The 20746-nt window shown below is 38.5% G+C and overlaps 1 protein-coding gene across 2 annotated transcripts; it reads right to left on the reverse strand.

Moving 5' to 3' along the window:
• Positions 1-21: 21 nt before the first annotated feature.
• LOC119655409 lies at positions 22-20725 on the reverse strand. 2 transcript variants are annotated; one of them, XM_038061293.1, is made up of 3 exons: positions 20588-20725; positions 872-1104; positions 22-778 (listed from the first exon to the last, which is right to left on the reverse strand). In XM_038061293.1, exon 3 carries the CDS (start codon positions 653-655, stop codon positions 470-472), a length of 186 nt encoding a protein of 61 aa, XP_037917221.1. In that variant the 5' UTR covers positions 656-778; positions 872-1104; positions 20588-20725; the 3' UTR covers positions 22-469. The 2 variants fall into 2 exon arrangements, with proteins under 2 accessions (XP_037917221.1, XP_037917220.1); XM_038061292.1 differs by having other exon boundaries at positions 22-1104.
• Positions 20726-20746: the final 21 nt, after the last annotated feature.

The raw sequence follows: 20746 nt of genomic DNA on the forward strand, positions 1-20746 counted from the left end.
GATCTTTTATTTTTGTAAGAATTTTTCTGTTGCCAAGCGTGTATTTACGCGAAATCAAGGAGTCGCAGTCGTTGGGAATCAGAAGTTTTTGTACGTTCGGATGAGTGTTCGAACCGATACGGTTTATTTTTAGAAGAAATTTTATTATTTTATATAAAGAATAGTAGCAGGAAAAATGTTTTTAGTGTCTTTCAGATTGTTACTAAACTTATTTCACTTTGTTTCGTTTCGTTCTTTTTACACAATTCCAAAATATTATTCAAAAATCAGTTTTTGGCAGTGATAAGTCCTACTTTAATATATAGAATCCGTTTTTCTATAGTTTTAGGAGTGTTTTAATTGATTCTTAAGCATTTGACTAGTACGATATAGTAGTTCACAAAATATTAATAATATTTAGATATAGATAGTTTTATAAAGTCTATTAGAAGAGAATTGGTTTTAACACAATGTCAGTATAATGCTTTTTTCAATGACAACAAGATCTTTGTGGGGTTTGCGAGAAGCTATCGGAATTAGCTGCGCTCATTGAGATTAAATACTCGTGTAAAGCAATGGTTTGATGAAGCCACTTCCAGGTTTGATGTAGGCCGTTGACTCGTAAACGAAGCCCTAAACAGTCTTTGCTGCACCTTCTTGTCATTCCTCCACTCATCCAAATATTGTAATCAGTTCAAATTTAATCATCAAAGATAATTCAAATCACAAAATCACTTTCACTAAGTCTCTGCCAGGCACAATTGTTTAACTTCACTATGGATTGATTAAACCGGAAAGTCTGAAACAGTGATCAAATTTTTTTAAAAAGATAAAACAATAAAATCTATCACGAAAATCTGAAAATTTTCCCCGACTATTGGATGAAAATTACCAAATTGAATTAGTAAGATCTGTCCGCAGTTCACTCGGCTAGAAGCTAGAGATACTAAACTTGTTTTTCAAGGCACGTAGCCGTATATAATGCATGGGGACTTATCACCAATTCGTAGTCTTTAAACACACAAATGAAAACTCATGAATGTCTGTGTTGCACAGCAGCCTAGTGCTCCACCAAACCCCTCTCTAGTAATAATTTATTGGCAAAGGTAGTGCTGTCCGGAAAAGCTAAAAAGAAAATATTTAAATTAACTTGTAGGTTATATTTTATATTTTTATCTAATTTTGTTTTTTCTTAATGAAGATCACATAGAACAAGTCTGAAAATATTTCCACAAAAATAGCAATGAGCACATTAAAACCTAATTCTAAAAAAATCTATTCCAACCATTCCAACTATTCATTGTGTGTATTAATTGTGCTAGTGGCTTGGTTTCCAGAAATCAGCACTAGAAGTTAGTCGCAATATATTTCATTCGAGTTCAATCGAGAAAGCGAGTTTCTTTCACAACCTTTCATCATAATATGCACAATAATGCCCAAATATTTAATACAGTTTGCATTATTGCAAGATAAGTAAGAAAGTTGAAATAATAAGAAACTTGTTTCTTTTTCGTTGGTGTGGATATTTATTCTTGCAAATACCGATATTTCGGAAACCAATTGTTCCCTTCATCAATGCTAACAGGTTGAAATGACTTTCACCACCAGAAAATCATAAAGTGTTATTAAATGATATAATAGAAGTCTATAAACAGGAGGAGGACAAAAGAGATGGCGTCCGGTGGATAGGAGTCAAAGTCAAAGTTGCTTCCTGCGCATCTTCATTGGTCTTGGTTTCCATTTTCCAAAATCAATCGTAGAATGCGGCAATCCGAAACTGGGTAGGATCATGCTTTATGTTATAGCCCATATTTCACAATTCCAGGATAAACTTAAGTCTATTACTACAAATTATTGTAATCTACTATTATTAACTTAATTTAAGCAAATATCGATATGGAGGATATTTCGGAGTCTAGACACCGTATAGGGGCAACTTCATGACTTTTTTCAGATATTTCGGTTTGGTAGCTTCTAAGAATGCGTCCGTGAAAGAAATGATCAACTTCCACCATGGAAATTCCCTCTTTTGCATCATTCGGAGAGTACTAATCGATATCTTGCATTTGATGCCCAAGATGACTTCGGTGAAAAAAATGTATAGAAGCCACCCTCCCCCCTTTGAGCTCAACGTAAATCAAGATTACTCACAGCATGCGTCGAGATTCACAATTTGCAACTTTCCACAAAATTGCAGATCAATAGGTAGACTCGTTTCTAAGAAAAGCGGCGTATGACAAATAGACAGCAAATCGATTTTAGAATATTATAGAGTTGCTTTACATAAAACTTCAAACAAGTCGAAAACCAGTCACACTCACTCAAACTCATTTTAGTGTGGTATTGCTATTTGGTGCTTTGGATTGCGGTCAATTTATACGGAGGAGACAACTTTGATCTACTGTAACTTTGTCAATAATAGTAAAATTTTTACCAAAATAGGGATATACTTTACACTATAGTCTATATTAGTACATACTACTATGACTCTAGGATAAACATAAGGGGGATTTCTAGTCAATTTCGCAAAAAGGGTAATATACTATTATTAACTTAATTTGAGTACATATCGGTATGGTGGGTATTCTGAAGGCTAGACATGGTATAGAGGCAACTTTATGATTTTTTCAAATTTATCGGTATGGTAGTTTCTGAGAAGAGATTCGTGAAAGATATGATCACTTTATAACCCCCATACTCTCCGTTTTTCCAACAAATATCAAAACCGGCTTCGGAAAATACTAATTGAAATCTTTCATTTGATACCCTACAAGACTATATTTGGCGAAAAAAAAGTTGACACCCCCTTTTCCATGTATGGGGAACGCCCTTTAAACTCAATGTAAAAAATGTATATATGTGTAGACATTAACAGTTCCCACCTTCCCACCAAATTTCGTGCCAATTGGTACAGCCGCTTCAGAGAGAGAGACATTAAACCGATTCTAAACAAAACATTAAAAAACAGAATCACAGAATTACATTACATTTAATGTGAGCAACGAAAAAAATGAGATTTTGTAATTGAACTTATAACTTCTTAAGGGGAAAATCAAGTAATAACGGCAGTAAGATCCTTTGCCCATGCAGACTGAGATAAATTCAAGTGGAACGTAACACCAAAGATGAACTTAAAAAAACTTTTGTCAGTCAGAAAAATCCATGAAGCTGTCCTCTTGGCTACTGAGGCCATTAAAGAAAGGGATAGCTTAGACAGGAAGATGAGTTAAAATGTAACACACTCCCACACAATATCATGCCACAACTGAATCACACAGGAATCTTTAGCTGACGTTAGAGGCCTCATTCAATTCCCAAATGATACAGTTATTTTCGTATCGAACATCCATCCCAAAGGCGCAACCAAAGCCGATAAATAACTTATACGTTTAGACGGAAATCAAGATATGTACTTAGACAAGCAGCAAGTTTTGGTATTTTGGTTTTTTATTTAAGGTTAGAGTGAGTCATGAGTCCGCCTTCCACTTGACCTGACCGGCCTTCAAACCTCAAACAAAAGAAATAAGTTTAGCTTCGGCCGGTTAGGCCTGAAATCTTTAGTCAGATTTTCGTTCAATATCATTCGTTCCAATGACTTGTTTGAGAACTTATATAAAGGAGCGAACAATACCTGATCCAGGCAGAATTGCCTCTACCCTGGGCGAAACCGCAAATCGACTCTTATTTAAAAGTAGCTTAACTTTAAACTAGCATCAAGAAAAACTGTTCATACGTAAGACACTAAAGAAATAAATGAAGTGAAAAAATTTACACATCGTACATATACCGGCTAAATGGCCCCTTTTCCAAAAAACCATATTCGATCGACGCTTTTATCATCGCACAATGTATGCACAATGTTCACGACTTGTATGGAGCACACACATATAATCAAATGATAAAAAATAATTTCAGGGGGGCAACAAATGTATGGTGGTTGTGTGGCCTCAATGGGAACCATGAGTTGGAATCGCACTTAGAGATAGAAGTGACATTATCTCAAATAGAAAGAAATCTTAAATTAATGTTATTTTTCAACAAATATAGAACTGATTTGTAGAAGTTAGCGGTCTTTAACCTAAATTTTCTCCGAAATTTTCCATTCGACCCAAATAACTTTGATAGGGTTGTTTCCTGTTTTTTCTCATGAGGTTCACAAAAATTTATCGTATGTCCAGGACTAATAAGAAAAAGTAGATTTTAAATTAAATTGAATCAAGTTGAGTTCGCATAGAGACGCCTCGGTGATCACGTTCCAAACTCCGGATCAACAGCATTCAGTTGTGTGCATGTGTTCGACTCATATGGAGTGCTACAGCAATTGCACTATTCGGACAAAGTAAATCAGACTAATTCTTTTCTAGCTGCTGTATCGCGTGACCAGCCGGTCACTCGTAAAGATCAATAGAGATTATACATTGTTGTCAATCTAACTTACATGCATGAAAGTGAGCAAAATTATTTATACAATTAGTTTAGAAATTATCTATGATGATGTCGTCAAGAGTCTAATTTCAAATGCCTTTTGGAACGTTTGAGCAATAAAATTATAAGTATATTTAACCAACCTGCCCTTTATAGGACAGAAAACACTGATTTTAATCACATGAGCCAAATTTAAACGAAACCGAAAGAAAGATTGCACAACCAGTCTATGATCGCTTTAAATAAAGTATCTCCGATCAAAAACATATTTTTGACCTACTGTAACTTTGTTAAAAATAATGAACTTTATACTAAACTCTCCGGTTTCATGTGGGTAATAGGAACATTTTTTATCTAATTTCCAAAAAAAATTGAAAACGTTTAAAAACATTTCGGAATGACTTGCACCTCAAAAATAAGTTTCCATATAAAAGCAAATCAGCAGACCGAGAGAAGGTATTGCCATGAATAATAAAATAATGGCTGGCAAAAAGGTTCAAATTAATTAAATTGTTTGACCGTGTAGGAGAAACCGATTAGTGTAAGAATTAAAGAAAAGTATAAATATTAAGTAACCTGGTGTCTGAAACTAATATATACATTTAATTTAGTAAGATTTTGCAATAACGAAATTACACTAGAAATCCAGTATATATACTGATATATTTGGCAAACTGCAACCTAGAAAGAAAAACCGAGCATTCTGGTGACATGAAATAAAGATGGGTTCACCAGTGTCAACATTTGTACGATGGAGTATCTGATGCCTGCATATTCGTTCCAACCGACCTGTTAGTTACGCCTAAATAGTTCCCAATTAACCGGCGACGGGGCGTGTGCAAGGTTCGGCTGGTCTATCAGTTTCAAATGTAGAGGCGACCGGCGATCGATTGAAAAACGATTCGACCATCCGGCCGGGACGTGTATACATCAATCGATTAGATAGTAGCAGATTCCCGATAATCTTCAGCTGTCTCAATCCGACGACCTCGTCTTGCAATTCCAATATTCAGCAATGATCTGCTATCTGCATCAATTTAAACCCCCCACTTTTTCGCGGTTCTGCCTTTAAAAGAAGAAGATTCTGGCGGAACATCAATCACCTATTCCAATTTATTGTTATTTTAAGCGTATAACCAATTTTTTCTTGGTTTACTTCCATCAAAATATTCCACAAATATCGTGGGCTTAAGGGGGTCATCCCGTGTGAAAGCCTTTTTTTTGGCGTTTTTTAGAATTTTTTTGTGAAGTACTGGATGAAGATACAAATACGAATTTTTCGCCATATATTAATTAATATTTTGAGCATGCGTAGTAATTCAGCCCGATCGCATAGTTCATTATTGAAATACAGAGCAATTTATACACCCATCTCCAAAAAAAGGTGCTTTTCTGCTGCCACGCTAGAGGGCGCTACGATCATCTTAAAGAAAAACAGTAAACGGCATTTTAACGTCAGACTTAACTACAGTCCGCAAACTAGGATTATTAAAAAATATTAAAAGGTAAATTTTAAACTTTTTTTTTCTGAATTTTGGTGTTTTTTTAAGGCTTTTTTAATGAATAAAAAAAACTACTGAATGAATCGCAATTATCCTAGTTTGCGGACCGTAGAAATATGTTCTGAGAATTTCAAAGAATTTCTTTATATAGATTTTGGGCTATGGTTACAGCCGATTTTCAACATGCGGTTTTGAGAAAAACGCATTTAAAAAGTAGAATGCGATTTTTAGCCATAAAACCTTAACTGACCATTAATCTGCTATACCTAATCGATAAACCTTAGGTTTCTTGAAGAAACACATGGACAGCCTTGGCTTTAATTCTTGTCCTTTTAGCGAAGTCATTCGAACATCATTCGGACCGATAAATACGAACTTTATTACGGCAATCGACATAAATCTGGCATGTGACTTATCACGTGTTCAACACTATAATTTTCAAACGACTCCGAATATCAAGAAATCACTTTACCCATATATTCTACACTATATCTAGATACAATTGATTCCAAAAAAAATCGATTCCGCGGATCCGACACACGGGATGACCCCCTTAACCAACCACGTTCTATATGCTTCAACTCATATGGTTCTGAGTTCTACGGAAGTTCCCAGTACACAGGCGGCAGTGCACCCAATTAACAGAAAGAGAGAAGATAATAGCTTCAATGAATGAACACGATATACAATTCCTGGGTAAACCATGTGCCGTAATTGCAGCTCGTGTTTTATTTTATTATTTCTGTTTCAGGGGAATTCTTGAATAACTCATGTAACGTAGCTCACACCTTCCTCAAGCCATTATTAATGTCTGGGGGTAGGAGGAATTCCAGTGTAACTCATGTAACTCAGCGGAGAACACGTAGTCTCTGTCAGAATGCAAGTGTCCTCACTGACCACCGCCAGTATGCTTTTCTACATAAGGAAGCACATATTACAAAGAATGCAGCACTTTGAACGTACAACCCTTTCTGTATGCGCCGGTTCTAAAATATAACGCTCTTATTGGCGTTGATTTCATGAATCTAGTAGAGTTGGGAGCAGTGGCTGGCACTCACACTCAAACACACAAATCAGTCCGGGAGTCGAATTAGGAGAATTAATTTTAACTCAGTTAGCTGGCACGACGATCCGCGAGCAAATAGAGAAAATAACGGGTAATATGAATTAACGAAAGACTATCTAATTCACCGGCAGTGATACACTAATTCTGTATTTCATGATTTCAAAGCAAACACCGTCATATCCAGATGACCTCATTATCCTGCATCGAACCAACATCAAGTGGATGCAGACTTAGAACTACTCCTCAGTCCCTAATCAAAAACAGTTCATAGTATCCTTCAAAAGACGAATAGTATCAGCCGAACCGCGTTTACGTCGCAGGTTTGTCAAAGTATTGTCAAGGCCAAATATACACAATATAGACTACGACTAACGTGCAACGGGTTAGTGGTTTGTAGTGTTAACGAAACCGTTACCACTTGAAAAATGGTTCAAGCGCATGAATTTAACCTAAATCCCACCACCAAGCGCAGTATAGGGAAGCCTTTTTTACATTTAATGTTCAGAGTAGCAACAGAAGTTAGAGAAGCCCCACGCATCCACGATTTGGAAACAACACATAAACTCGTAGGAAACGTCAACTTCGTCTGGGCATATCATCATCAAATATATAAATATGGAAGTTTACGAGTATAAGATAGCAGATTTCTTTCCACTAATCAATCGGCAGAACAATCAGGTGACGGCGGTTTGTCAAATCCATATTATTTCTGTCACAAAAATGATTCTAATCCAATAATTTCTTTTTGCTTCGCTTATATATTTAACTCGTTGACCCTAACTCCTACTTCACCTGCTACTGACTCCGACTGTCGTTACATCTTCTTCGCCCGGAGTATCAATAGGGTGGTAATATCTACGCAGTTTGTGTATAACATAAATTGTATCGGTACACTTTTGTACATTGTACACATACCACTTCTCCGCCAGTTGTCAGGTTCGGTCGTCCGTATCTTTTCCATCAGTTCTCAAATTCAGATTTTGACCTCTGTTTCACCACACTAGGAACTTGACGGATATTCAATCAATTGTGATATCTTTATTTGGTTATAGACTAAATAGGACTATCTACCTACGCTACAAACGACAAAAATCTGCAAGAATCACACGAAATCGGAAGTAAGAAAACGGCAGATCATAGCCGATTGTGTTGGAACTACTTCGGATATAAAATGAAGATATAAGTTTTCCTCTTTCTCCTGTGTCCGTTCAATATTCAGTATAAATATCTTTTGTCTCAGTCATACAATTTCCAATTTAACAAGACCCTGTGATTATAATCCTATAGCTCGGTTTTCATTGAAATCGATAATCTCCTTGTTCCAACGCCCTTATTTTCTGATTTCCGCAACTGCTGCTGATATCCTAGCCCTGCATCAAAGCCAGCATAGTGACATCACAATAAATAAGAGACAGTTATCGTAGTCGTAATGGGCATAACAGGTACCTTCGATAAAACATTTTTTCGAGTAATGATTGTTATCGACAAGAGTCAGAATCCAAGATAGACTTCAATCGTTCCTGGAAGTCTGGCTAGCTCAAGGATATCTGTGTGATGAAATCCTTTACGCCTTCAAATGAAGAGGCCATCTATAGAAGAGGGTCCTATCACCTCTACTGTGCGGCTTTATGTAGGTGATTAGGAAGGGACTTTTCACATAATCGAACTTTGGTAAGACAAACAATAAAGCAAAGCGAACGCATCCATCTATTATACCTCTTCTACCTATGGTCTTTCGATCAATGTTACATTCTCTCCTCCTAAGAATATTCTTATGAAGATGAACCTCAAGTCTTTCTAATCGTAAAGAATAAATAAATTACAAAGGACTTCAAAATAAGCCAAAAAGTCATAAATAGGCCATCATGGAATGACTAACACAGAACAGTTTTTAAAACTAAACTTGCATATTGTTTCCCCGTTCTTTCATTTCAAAAATTATTAAGTATCGACCCAGCCAATATTATTTTTGCCAATAGACAAATTCTGTTTCATGTTACAGTGGGCCGACATTGCGCATATACTAACCAATTAACATAGATGTATCTAATCAAATTTAACTTCGATATAATCAAACTTGCCTGCTGCAACTTTATTCTAGATTGAATGCACGAGCGGACACTCGATGCACTTTTCCATTAACTCTGCAAGTATGCTAAAGAATATGTCGCGCGTGTACGTTGCCAACTGCATTTTTCATTACAAAGTTGAAGGTTACATGATAATCGCGAGACTTGTGGTGTTTTCCGGCTTTAGAATACAACCGATGACTTGCTGCAGTAAGTAATCACATTCGATCTCTTACATATGCAAAATAAATGTAATGCGTCAGAAGCGCCGAGCCCCTAACTTGACCGATATAACAGTTTTTTTTTAAATAATCATGCGAAGGTAATCTAATTCTTAGCAGTGCTTCTTATAAGAAGAACCATTGCCTTCATCTTACAAGTATATGGTTCGATTATTAATATCCAGTTTAGCCGTTATAATATTTCAGTAGTTGATATTACGAAATTGACGTAAAAGGAATCACATATGCATGATAAGATACTACGATTTATGAGACTCATTTACTAAGATGATTGTAATACTTAATAATAGTTATTATTATGATTACGTTATGTTTAGTAAGACATATTGAGATGAAATCATTTAGCGGAATTGCCTTTCAAATCTGCAGATATAGATTAAATTTCTAGATAATAATAAGAAAACTGAAGATTTTTGTTGCGCTGTAAGAATATGACAGTGTCCTCACCATCATTTACTTACAACAACAGTATGTAACACTTAAAGGTCCATGCTGAGTCAGCAATGAGTCAAAATAAAAATCACTCTCAAAAACTTATAGGTAGAGAGAAGATTATTAGACGATTGCACGAAAAGTATCTTAAAACAGTTGAAAAAAAAAACCAAAACAAAATCTGCTTTGAATCCCCTGTCCCTGTGTTACACCAATGTCAAAGGAATCGGCAGTAGCATTAGATAATCAAACTTTAGTAAAACAGATCAAAAACTAAAAAAAGGTGTGCCGCTTCTACTGTTATATGAAAACAAGTCGGGATAAAGGTTTTGTGTTCATCTTATATGAGAAACTTTCTATGCACGTCTCTCTTGTATGGCTAAAAACCCAAAATATTCCTTCACATTTTTTCCAAACTAAAAACACGTACTCAAAAGCATACATATGTACGTATGAAGTACATATATTGAATACCGCTTGTTCAATGTACAAATATATCTATTTGAATTAGGCTCTAGCCCAAAGCTTAATTTACATATACATATAAATACATACATGCCTGTCTGGCTGGAGTCATGGATATTGATATATAAATGATAAAAAAACTAAAACGAAATGTTTTCCTGCGACCTCCCATTCACGTGACCTCACTTGGTTGTGGTATTGACGAATTGTTATGATGACGTCATACCCATTTTAGAGTGCACGAAATTCACACAAAATGTAAAAGTTTCACCTTCTATAACTTTGTTAATAATAATTAGATTTGCTTCGAACTTCGCAAAGTTATACCTTATGTTATCCCCTATGCCACTGCCAATTTTTTCCGCCTAAATTTCTAAAATATGCTTATATACTACTATTAACTTGATTTCTGCATATATCGGAGCGGAATGTATTTTGAGGCCTAGGTTTCATCCAGATACACCACAGTGATTTTCTTCAGATTTTTCGGTTGGATAGGTTCTAAGAACGAGACCTGTTACACTTTTTGGGCGTCATATTTGGAGTCCTTCCCCTATGTTTCACCCAACATCAAATATGGGACCAGTTTCGGAAAGTAATAATTGGAGCCTTTCATTTGAAACCGCATATGGCCACATTCTATGAAAAAAATGTTGCACCCTCCATTCACATGTATGGGGAGCACCCCCTTAAACTTAATACAAAATGGCGCCACCTACTGTATATAAAGGGAACAAAAGACCACACGCTCTCATCAATCCATCGGTCTAGCCGTTTTCGAATAAATCGGGTGTAACAGACAGACAGACAGAATTGAGTCAATTCTAATAAAGTTTTGTTTCACACAAAGCCTTAAAAAATACATTTCCGAAACAAGGTGTCGAATGTCAAAACCGTAGAAGAAAACAAAGTTTCGAAATTTGCCCCACAACAGCAATAACGCTTGCATGTGTGGTAAAGAAGCACATAATAATGACGAAAATACATTTTTAGTTAGTGTCGAAGGAAACTTGGAGATCGATTTCACTCGAAATAAATAGCGCATTCTGAAACTCAAGCGAAGTTTCTTAGAGCTATGTTGACACATAGATAAAGAATACTATTACAAGGAGTCTGGTATTTCCACAATTCTTGTCTAGGATACGCGAAGTACACACAAAAAACCACAAATGGAAATTATTTTCAATTTGTAAACTATTTGTCCGTTTTTCTCTGTTTTATTGCTTGCTACGCACAAAACTTTGTAACGACAATTCGAACACACTTTACAAGGAGAAAGAGATTTCATTGCGTATCTCATGGCAAAAGATAAAGATAAAGAGGCTTTAACTGAACTATTAGCTGTCCTTTTCCTCAGTGAGTTTTTGTCTGAAGAAGAGGACAACTGGTCCTCGAAATACCGGTATATGAGGTATAAAAACACACTCTGAGTGAAATTATGCCGTGTTTCCAGCGATTAATTATTTGAAATAATAAAAAACTTGTTTATTCTTATTTAAGAAAAAACTCACTATCCGGCATTAAAAAATAAAATTTGTCGTTTTTTTTCATAATAGTTTTGCAACAATCTTACAATTGTCGAGTGAGAACAATGCATCCCATATGCAATATCCGAATGGCTCACAATTACCCACACCTGTAAACGTAGATTTTCAGAAAATTTCTCATTACGGTTGTACTCTTCTAAAAAGTATGGATCGTAGAAAACAAAAACCCCAAAACGAAGACGCACTTCATCATTTGGAGATGGAGTTTACCAATAGCAAACTTGATCACATGAGCAATCAAAATCATTTTTATCTACGGCAACCTCTGTTTCCCTGACGGGTCAACAAACTTACTTTTACCATAATGCACCCTACAATGTACCGTCACGTGTTGATCTTGCATGTTCCAACAAAGGAACACGACTGCACCACTCTAAAGCTTTTGCGAATTTAAGGGCGTCTCCCAAAGGCAGAGGTTATGCAGATTTCTCTTCTAAGAAAACTTTTTCAAGCTATCTTCATCTTACCCCTTAGGAAGCCGCACCGTTTTATATGAAGTGCAGCGCGATCTCACTCCTTCTTAGCTTAAATTACAGTATCCCGCCAGAAGCCTAAAACTTCGCCTAAGCTTACTATGGGTTTTCGTATCCTCCTTCTTAGCAGGAAATAATAAGGCCACTCTAGCAGCTCCAGGTCTCTTCACAAAGACTTTTGCCTCTTGACAGAAATCCAAACTTCTCGATTTGAGTGCGTTAATTCTTGCAAATTCGCCCTAGTGATCACACTTAATAGAAGAGGCCTTGTTGCCTCGAATCAAATCTGATTCACTTTGAAGAAAGGTCCCCGGCCAACCCATCTGCGAAGATTTCCATTGTCGAGTCTTCAAGATACATTTAGTGGCAGTTCCATACAAACTAGCTTAATATAGTATGCCTCTTTAGTACTGAAGATTCCGATTCAAATAATACCACCTCGCTAGTTTTCCCGCAGACCATCTTTTGCTGGCAATACAGTGATGTATATCTCCGTCTGGAGTATCCCTTCCTGAAAAGGCTGAAGTTTATTGTGTTCATAATCATAAAGAACAAGTGACTGTCTGACAACCACTCTTCTCTTTAAGTGATATATCTAAAGAAAAAACTGCGAAGAATATGGTGCAACCGCGATTCCCAAATCCCCATTGTTCTTCGGATTTCATGTTGACAGAATCTTAACTTGTTTTCCAATTTTTCGTAGTTAGTTATCTTATTTTTGTAGTTTTTTTTAGTATACATCTGTATAACCAGATTTCGGATGTCTCCTCTAGAGCATTGTCAATTTTGTTTCCTAGATTTTTAATCAAAGAGATCTTCAATTTTTTTTCCATATCGTCACTTTCTTAGATAAGGTCCATAAATTCGATATCCTTAAAAGCATGACATCCTGGCCTACGTCATTGCTGCAAGGCTTGAAATGTCTTCTTTTTCTACGACAGTTTTTGCCCCTACAGACTTCCCTCATACATACGGATTAGGTAACCTGCGATTTTTTCCACAACCACACCGTCGTAGTATCGCTCAAGACTACAAAATCGTCCATCCTCATATGGGGGTCTAAAAAATCTTCGGAGAATTCTCCTCTCGAACAAGACTAAGAACAAACAGTTTTTCTTGCTAAAAACCCAGGGAAACCTACTCCAGGCACATGGTTTACTGAATGGATGGATGAATATAATATATGGTGTAGTGGGTTTTCTCCAAAAAAAACGGTGCCTGCCTAGTGCATCTCTTGTAACGCTATGATATTTTATATTGGAATAGATTATCTGCTTGCCAGCTGCTATTCTGTGCTGGGAACGGACGTTCTATAAGAAAACATTCAAATCGTTTATCCGCTTTCGTTACAGTTCTAGGTTCATTTTGTAACTTGTAACATGTAAACCACAACCCGTATAGGGTTGTCAGCCCTACCCAAAATCCAACCTGGAGCACCAGTTTATAAAATTTTTCCCGTTTTTAGGCACGGGAAACTCGCCTTTATTCTTCTCCGTCTGCAGTTTTTCGTTAAGAACGAACTCTAAGCGATCATCACATGGAGTTGGAGATAGGGTTTGGTAGCAGACCTGTTGATGTTGATTCAGCAAGCGTTTCTCATGTTTTGTGCTTCACGGTGAGTACCAATCCATACTTTCGCCCCAGGACCTGTACTAACCATTGACCCTATCAATTTACAGTCCGCGGGGAACCTACATTTATGTAGACATCTTTTTAGTAATTTATAAAATGCGTTTATTCAGGTTGTCCACAAAGTTTTCGCACAAATCAAAGACAGAATTCAGCAGATAAGTTTATAAAAACCTTTAATTATTTAATCTAATATATAATTGCCTCCATTAGATACGACTTCCCTCCATCTATCGGGCAACTTCAAAATCCCCCCTCTATAAAACTCTTCCCCCTTCCCCTCAAAGTACGTGCGAAGTGCACTTTGGAGGTCAGCTTCAGAAGTCATTTTTTTACCATCCAGAAAATGTTGGAGGGACCTGAACAAATGGTAATCAGAAGGAGCAAGGTCGGGACTATACGCAGGATGACTCAAAACTTCCCAGCCAAGCTCACTCAATTTTCGCTGAGTAGTTAAAGATGTATGCGGCCGGGCGTTATCATGATGAAAGACAATATTTCGCCTGTTGACCAATGCTGGTCGTTTCGAACGTAGCTGGGTGTTTAATCTGTCGAGTTGCTCGCAGTACTTATCGGCGGTAATGGTCTCGTTTGGTCCCAAAAGCTCGTAGTGTATGGGGCCACGAACGTCCCACCATATACTGAGCATTCGCTTCTGCTGATGAATAGACGGCTTTGCTACCGATGGACCCGGTTGATCTCGATGAGTCTAGGCTCGTTTCTTCGCTACGTTTTCGTACACAATCCATTTCTCATCGCCAGTTACCAATCGATTCAAAAAAGGGTCGTTTTCGTTCCGTAAAAGGTTAGCGGAGCAAATTCTCACTCTATCGGCCAGATTTCGCTCAGTCAGTTCGTGCGGTACCCACTTTGTGCTCTTCAAAACATATCCAAGACGCGTAATGGCTACTGCTACTCCTGATTTTGATACACCGAGATCCTCTGCAAGCACACGTGTCGAAAGAAAAGGATTCGCTTCCAGTTTGTTGCGCAGGATATCGTCGTCAATCGTATAGGGTCTTCCTGAGCGAGGTTCATCTTCAAGTGTCAGGTCTCCGCTGTAGAATTTTTCGAACCAATCGTAAACTGTCCTGCGCTTTACCTTTCCTTCACCGAATACCTTCGACAAATTTTCAATCGCCTTCGGCACCTTCGTCCCCATTTGAAACTCGTACAAAATGCAATGACGAAAATGTACTTTGTCGAATTCCATGTTTATCCTTGAATATCCTTCACAACACTGATCCTTCAAGGATAATTTACCATGCATTTTATAGTTAGGACTCTGACCTTTCCATTGGGATATCACATGTTGTACCTGCTGTTTTGGTTTGTCTGCTAATTGCTTTTTAATTGTCACATTAATATTTGTGCGAAAACTTTGTGGACAACCTGTATAAGATTATTTTCAGCAAAAACTCTACAAATCTGTTCACTGCTTACTCCAAGAACATGCTTTTATACTGTTTGTCCATCTTCTCCCTCTCCAATCTTAGCATTATTCTATCGGAAACAGAATCCAATTTATTATTGATTTACTTATGGTGTTCGATAATATTCCAGCAACGTTGTTGTGACGATAATTGCTGTTTTCATCAAATTACAACCCCGTCTACGGCGCATTTTCAGAGTTTTGCCACCGTATTTTTCTGAATCCGCCGCCGAAACATGCTGATTGGAAGATAAAGGCACCGCTGTCCCATTTGAGAGATGCTCGTACCCCGTTTCATTCATCAACATCACAATTTGCCTTGTCCTCCTATGGAAAAATCTTAATCGTAGGGTCGCGGTCATATTCCCGAACCTCAATGGTACCGAATACGTGGACGTTTTTAACTGCTTTCGATTTCACTTACAAGTGAAAGAGAAATACATTTAGGATAACTGCATATGCCACGGGTAGCTGAGTTTATTACATCAGTAATGCACATATAACCGAGCTTTTGAATTTGTGTCAGCGGCTTCTTAATGTCAGTTTACCTTCAAAGTAGGCTTTATTATAAACATATACAATCGATGTACTTTCTGCAATATACTATATATTCCCCAATTCTGAACATAAAAAAACTCGTGTTCATTAAAAAACAAAAACAAACGCAGTAGCTCTTCTACTACAATTAGTCTATTATGGCGTATGTGCATGCATTCCGGGAACAAATTACTCCTTTCCTCAGTACATCTACTACTGACAACATGCGATTCCTCTAATGTTTTATATATTGCTGAATCAATTACCTGGTTCTTATCACACACTTAAATTAACATTGTAATCTGGCTACTTCCTCCCTAATTAATTTTGATGGGCACCCTCCCTAATAGATGTTTAATAGTTTAGTAGTATCTTCAAGCTTTCCCTAGAGTATATATTTTTTTCCGTACGTGTCGTAGCAGCTCCAGGTTATTGATGTCAACGCTGTGTTCTTCGCTGAATATATGGACTACTAACGATGATCGAATGAGTCGTCGTCCGCCACTAGATGCTTCTCTCATCATTGAATCTCGCTTGATTTATCCGATATACATTTTACCGCAGTCAATTCACCGAATCTGATAAGTACTCGTGATTAACTTAAAGGACTGTGAGCCTTCGTCCTTTTATAGCATTGTGCTTTTTTAACGCTCATCAATCTGAGGCAATGCTCTTATCTAAAACTCCCTCCGCAGTTACTAGAGCTTACGAATGCAAGGGACTTCAACTACACAACATTCACATTTATGTACGGAAGTTTGATTAAAATAAAGCAAGCGGTCACTACACTAGCTGCCTTCTTGGATATAGAGGGGGCATTCAACAACATTGGTATCAAAGCCATCAAGAAGGCTCTAATAATAATAATTAGAACTCCGCCGTAGCCGGTTCTAAGCCCGGTTGTGAAAGGAAGAACTTTGCAGTCTTGCAGATTACTCACTGAGGATGCTATCACCACACCTAGCAGTTATGAAATGCAAACCCAAAAATGAGGAGAAAGAGAAATTTGAGGCCCGGTACGGATAACCAGCCGGAGTCGCCTGACTTGGTGACTGGATCGGGCTCCCGTAATGGACAGCACAGTGTCGAAACCCCTAGTCGTGGGGCGGTTCGACATCTAGGCGCTACGACGACCAGGAGCATTGCTCCGCCTGCTGCAGCTGTTTCGCCACAATCTGTGGCGACCACTTCAGCAGGTTTCCGTAGGCAGCGAACCATCCGCCCCTACTACGAAATAACGGCGGACGGATACAACATCCTACGGCCCCTTGTTACACCAGGGATTCGTCGAGCGTTTCCTGAAATTCCTGCGACTGTGCAGCGAATCACAGACCAGTAATAATAATAACAATCGTTGGCACAACAATCCAATTGAATCAGGGCCTTGAAGTGTGTTAGAGCACTTCATTCAAGACCGTAACGGTACACTACAGAATTACAGTACCCCAAGATTATTACCCTGATTTGACTCAATTACTCATTCACAACTGAGTCGACTGATATCCGACGTCAAATCCCACTGTCACCAGTAAGATTTGAACCGCGGCCTTCCCTACGACAGCCTTATGCTCTAACCAGTCAGCTATCGGGACACACAAACCAGTGTCGCTTTATAACTCGCAGCGACACAGTCCCGGCCATCATGTTCGACTTGAGGTCATTGCGGAACAGCTTGAAGAACTGGAGGAGCCCAGGTCTGGATCAGATACAGAACTTCTGGTAAAAAAGTTCACCGGTATACATGGTCGTTTGGCATACAGCAAAAATCAAATCATAAGTCGGCCGCAGGAATTTCCACCCTTCCTCGCTGCGGGGATTACCTACCTTATCCCTAAAAAGCACATGATGCAGGACCCGGCAGACACAAGATCGATTACTTGCTTCTACAAATTCATAACGTCCATCATAGTGGAAAGATCAATGCGCACCTCGAGGCCAACAACATTCTGTCCTAGAAGCAGAAGGGCTATCGATGCAAGGGATTGCAAAGAGCAATTCATTATCAACTCAGTAGGTCTAGGAAAAACAACTAGAGGCCAAGGAAACCTCTTTAGTTGCTATATCGATCATGCGAAGGCTTTCGACAGCGTCCAGCATCTGTATAGCATTGATCCGAAACTAATAAAGCTTTTGGCACACCACCTTATCAGTGCCTTCATCTGAGAGAACCAATACCTCAGAGCCTATCCATATATGGAGAAACATGTTCCAGAGGGATTCGTTGAGTCCCCTTTAGTTTTGCATGGCACTGAATCCCCTTTCATGCCCACTGAATGATGCTAGGGGGCATGTTTTTGCCATAAGGTAATAGTTCTGCTTACAGCATGTAGTGAGACCGACAAGTTCTAACTGATCGCCATATTCCCCACAAGCCTGACTGGCTGTTAGTTGACAGGTCGCTCCGCGTATATTATTGATGTTGCTGTTTCCCATAAAAGCAACATTGAACGGAAATACGTGGAGAAGAAGGTGAACTATGAGGCACTGGCTCGGGAAATCAAAAATATGACGCGTCTCGAGCGGGTGGTTTTAGTTCCCATAATATTGTACCTAAATCCGTCACTTCTTTGCTTGATGTCCTGGGATTCTTACACAGTCTGGTTCAAACCATGCAGAAATACACCATTCTGCATACGTGCTCGATATTGCGGGGAGTTCTCGATGGATCCTCCCATTGAGCTACCACCGGCCAACACCACCAGCGCCCCTTTATAATTTAAGTAGATCGGAGCGTCCGAGCTTAAATGTTTGTCACTTAGTACTAGTATGAGGTAAAATCCGGCATCTGCCGAGATTGTGACAACTCGGAAAATAGTAGTTGGCGCAAAAATCCATATTGGATCAGGGCCTTGAAGTGTGTTAGAGCGCTTCATTCGAGAACGTGACGATACACTACAGTGCACTGATTGGACGCGCAGCTGAGTCGACTGGTATCCGATATCCAGTCACGACCACGACCTACGACAACCCAGCGCTCTAACGACTTGAGCCATCCGGACACAAGGAAGTGTCCTATGCTATGAACCAGGATAATCCAATCGGTTCTAGGAGGTAGCGACTTGACCTGACCAGTGAACAGAGGGACGCCTCAGGATGAAAATTTATGATTATTAGTGATGTATCAAATTCTACGGATTCTGAACGAGCGGGTGTGAAAGTGGTGGCGTATATCAAGGGCTTGGTGATATTAGTGGTAGGGATGATTCCCTCCGTTATAAGTAAAATTATGAAAGATGTGTTCTGAAAAGTGTGCAAACATAAAACTGAGCGTGAAAATACCTGTATAGCTGTCTATGTCTTTATAAGAATGGATCTTTAAGAGAATGGATCTTCGGTGAAGGATGGTTCTCTCATGCGTTGTGCTAGCTGAGGCTGAGCAAACCTCTGGATTCCCTCCTCGCAGATACCCTAAATATACTCCTGTATCTTCTCCCCTTAGGCTCTCCACATTAAATAATGGCACTGTATTAACATCCTAGACGAAGCACCTCGAGAACTCTGGGAATTTCCAGGCGATTACGACACATACGAGCCGCACTTCAAGAAAAAATTTGCCGTAAGCTTTCCCACCCGGGGAGAGTGGAGAACATGTTGGATGGATATGATGCATTACTATTCACCGACGTGTCAAATATGCTATGTTTTCTTGGATACACACAGTGTAATCTAGCCGTACGATATTCCAGGATTTGCCAATGTATTCTAACCGGAGGTAGGCGAAACTATCTAAAATCCTTTCAATAGCTGGGACATGACCCGACCGCAAACGTAACATGGTCATTCTGACAGACAACCAAGCGGCCATATGGGGAAATCATATTAGAAGTAATTAGAATTCAATCAAGTTTCGACATCATATTAGTCATATTTCGGACTACTTTTGAAAATTTTTTCGAACAATTTAAGCCCAAATAACAATGTCCAGTGATGGTCGCAGCCAGAGTGTGGGATGTGTAGCAATTCCAATTTTTATCCGAAACCAAAATGAATATAAAACCCAAACAAGTGAAAAGAAAATTAAGAATTTTGCAGCTGTTAGGAAAAAAAATATAGACTTCCGGGTATATTTGTGAACCCCTCCTCAAAGCTTTGTAGCGACATAATCCAGGCTCGTGGGGCAGTGCAGGAATGCGATAAATATTCTAGGGCACGCTCCAGATCCCCCTCGCCGCTGACCCTAGGCACAGGAAGATTCGCATTGCAGAACCTGCAGAAGAGAGTTAACCCCACAGGCATGTCCTTTACGATTGTCCAGCTCTACTTAAAATCAGACTGCCGACACTATAGCTAAACAATTCTTTGGGTACCAGAAAGAGATCTCTAGTTGCAAGTTTGGGAACTACTATCCTTCGTAGGTATAAACCTAAAATCGTGAAGAAGCACAATCAGAACCGACTCATAATTTGCTTACCATTCAGACTATAGTGGACTTTATCCCTTCATTTAGCGGGTATCTATGTTTTCCTTTTGAATCGGCATAATCAATATAATTCTTGCCGTTGTAGCTTCTGTAACAAACTCGTTTCCGCACGGCAACTTCCGACTCCATCCAAACCATCTAAATTATGTTAATTGTGGATTGCTACTGCCACGGTAAAGGCAATGTACACTTGCAGTGAAAGACGGATCTTTTCGCCATTAAGCTTTCAGAATCTAGTCAGTCTTGAGAGGAACACATAATTACAACTGCAAGTGGCTTCAACTAATTATTCTAGCCACTTGTTAGATGTATAGCCACTTAGCAGAGCCGCAAATTCCAATAGCAGCTAAGAAGTTAATCAAAGCTTACCTGTTTGACTTGCTTATAGCTGTAATATATCTTGTTTCTGCTTTAGTAAACATTAAAAAAGATGACAAACTATCAAGCAGAAAGAGTTATTCTAAATGAGGACACAGCAACCCAACAACAACTAAAACTCCAATTAGTATTTACTGACAATTTTCCCAA

This window comes from Hermetia illucens, chromosome 4, assembly GCF_905115235.1.
Source record: "Hermetia illucens chromosome 4, iHerIll2.2.curated.20191125, whole genome shotgun sequence".
NCBI lineage: Eukaryota > Metazoa > Arthropoda > Insecta > Diptera > Stratiomyidae > Hermetia > Hermetia illucens.

Bases quoted from the DNA above. Each gene is read 5' to 3' on its own strand.
- LOC119655409 (XM_038061293.1), bottom strand. From the start codon at position 655: ATGAGTGGAGGAATGACAAGAAGGTGCAGCAAAGACTGTTTAGGGCTT.